The following is a 2,368-nucleotide window of genomic DNA, read 5'->3' as shown; positions in this document are numbered from 1 at the left end:
ATAATATATATATATATATATATATATATATATATATCATATATATATATACATATATATATATATATATATATATATATATATATATATATATATATATACATATACATATGATTGATGACTAGCGTAGTTATACACAAAAGATTAAAATATGCTTGACGTAAACAAATATTTTCTTAGATCCGGTCCTGACCTGGCGTGCACCGCCCTGGCTATCACGACCCACTTCTGCTGGCTGTGGATGTTCTCCTGGAGCTTCCTCTGTAGTCTGCACATGTTCCGTGTCTTCAACTCCAAGACTCGCGTCACCCACACCAGTCGCAGGTCCCAGAATGTGTATCAGGCCAAGCAGATGGTCGCGTCGTTGTTGCTGCCGGTTGTCGTTGTGGTCGGTGTGGTGGTGGCGTCGTACGTCCAGTCAGGAGGGAGAACCATAGGGTATGGGGAAACGAGATGTTACCTGGACTCCTACCTCGTGAACGGTAAGTTTGTACTACATTACACCATGGGTACTGTTTACATGTCTACAAGATAGTAATGGCGAGAAATGTATTGGAAGTATTTTAGCGTAGGCGAAGCTTAAGTTACCCAGAGAAGTGGGTACTGGAGTTTGTTAAAGGACTGTGAAAAAAGATGCAATTTTTTACTTAAAATTCGAAAATAACCGAATCATTCATTGCGACCCAGTCCACCATTGCGAGAATGTAGTATAAAATAATTATGCCCACAAATTTGTTATCCCCCCTCCCTCCCCGCTCCCGTGAAAATAGCCGTCCGTGACGACAGTTCACAGATGACAATGAAAAGACCAACCAGAACTTCTTACCTCTCCTTATTTTCAAATCGTTTAAAAACTAAATTATCTGCCCCTATATAGCCGTCACTAATTCGACCCGGCTCTACGATTGTAAAAATTCGGCGTGAACCTCAGCTCACCAGACTATTGTTGTGGTTGGGGTGGTAGCGATATGGTCTGTTGCGCATGCCTGGAGAGCCAGGAGGGGGAGGGGGGGGCGAGTTGTGTCCCGCATTGTCCCACGTGGAGAATCTATATATAGATTCTGAAATAAATATTTAGAACAATAATTCGATGCTATTTAGGGTAGTTAAAATATTTAAAATAAATGTTAAGTAATCAATGTATCTATCTTCAATAGAATAACAGACAGGTATTACGATATTACTTACATCTATTTCAAAGGGGTATCCCTGATTGGACCTCTAGCGGCCATAACTCTGGCCAACATCACATTTTTCGCCGTGACCGTCAGACGTATAGACCAGGTGAAGAAACTTCAGGTGACAGATTCTTCCAAGGGCGACGACTCCAGTAACATCTATATCTACGTCAAGTTGTCGTCCATGATTGGAGTTTTCTGGGTTGTTTCGTTAATGGCAGAGGCGCTAAATGTGGACATACTCAGGTTTGTGGTGGGTTGACATACTCAGGTGTGTGGTGGGTTGATATAGGTGTGTCGTCGGTTGACATAAGTGTGTGGTGCGTCGATAAACTTAGGTGCATGGAGGGTTGACATACTCAGGTGTGTAGTGGGTTGACATACTTAGGGCCAATTCTATTTGAATCTTGTATTCCCCAGGAACAAATCTATTTGAATCTTGTATTCTGTAGGGCCAAATCTATTTTAATCTCGTATTCCCCAGGTACATCGCGATCGTGCTCAACGGCCTCCAGGGAATGTTCATCTTCCTCTCCTACACCTTCAACAGGAGAGTCCTTAACTTGTACCTGCACCGGTCTGACGTCACTTCCGGTGATACACCTGGCACCAACCTGACCAGTTCCACGACCAAGGCAAAACCAGATGTCACCAAGACATAAGTTATCACATATACTACTGTGATAAACATAGGGGATAACAAATGACTGGATAACATCCGTGAAAATATTTTATTGGTTCAAACATACATAATAACAATATTAATGCTTATGTTCAAAGAGCAATATACAAAAACTGAGGATTTTGATTACAACTAAAGCCGTATTTATTTACATGAAACGATGATTATCATTTTATTTTTATTTTTTTGCGAACAACTGTCACAATGCTTTTATATAATAATTGTAATCCTGCAATTAAATTGATGTTACACTGATTGTTTTATTATTCAATGGTTCTTAAATACACGTCTTCAATCATGATTGTTTTGTTTCTTTTTTTATTTTAGTGAGTGCTATAGCAAATTTGGCGGCGAAAAAAAACAATGAAGGTTCCTGGCTTGACAAATCTCTAGTTGATGTAGGCCTTTAAAGTATGGTAAAGAAATGGTGCAGACTCCCATACAGTCTAGTCTCAACATACGTGCTGTGTAGGGGGGGGGGCTGTCCTTCAAATGTTACTCTATCTAT

General features: G+C 40.2%; 1 protein-coding gene across 1 annotated transcript; it reads left to right on the top strand.

The window, feature by feature from the left end:
• The first annotated feature begins 274 nt into the window (after window positions 1-274).
• Window positions 275-1,840, top strand: LOC131931208 (adhesion G protein-coupled receptor E5-like). Its single transcript, XM_059287923.1, has 3 exons — window positions 275-482; window positions 1,202-1,424; window positions 1,663-1,840. The coding sequence occupies exons 1-3, from the start codon at window positions 275-277 to the stop codon at window positions 1,838-1,840; spliced, it is 609 nt and encodes a 202-aa protein (XP_059143906.1).
• Window positions 1,841-2,368: the final 528 nt, after the last annotated feature.

Source organism: Physella acuta, unplaced genomic scaffold (genome assembly GCF_028476545.2).
Source record: "Physella acuta isolate Inbredline_101_S28 unplaced genomic scaffold, ASM2847654v3 ptg001919l, whole genome shotgun sequence".
Taxonomy (NCBI): domain Eukaryota; kingdom Metazoa; phylum Mollusca; class Gastropoda; family Physidae; genus Physella; species Physella acuta.
Note: the sequence above shows the minus strand (reverse complement) of the source record. Positions and strands in the feature narration are given on the sequence as shown.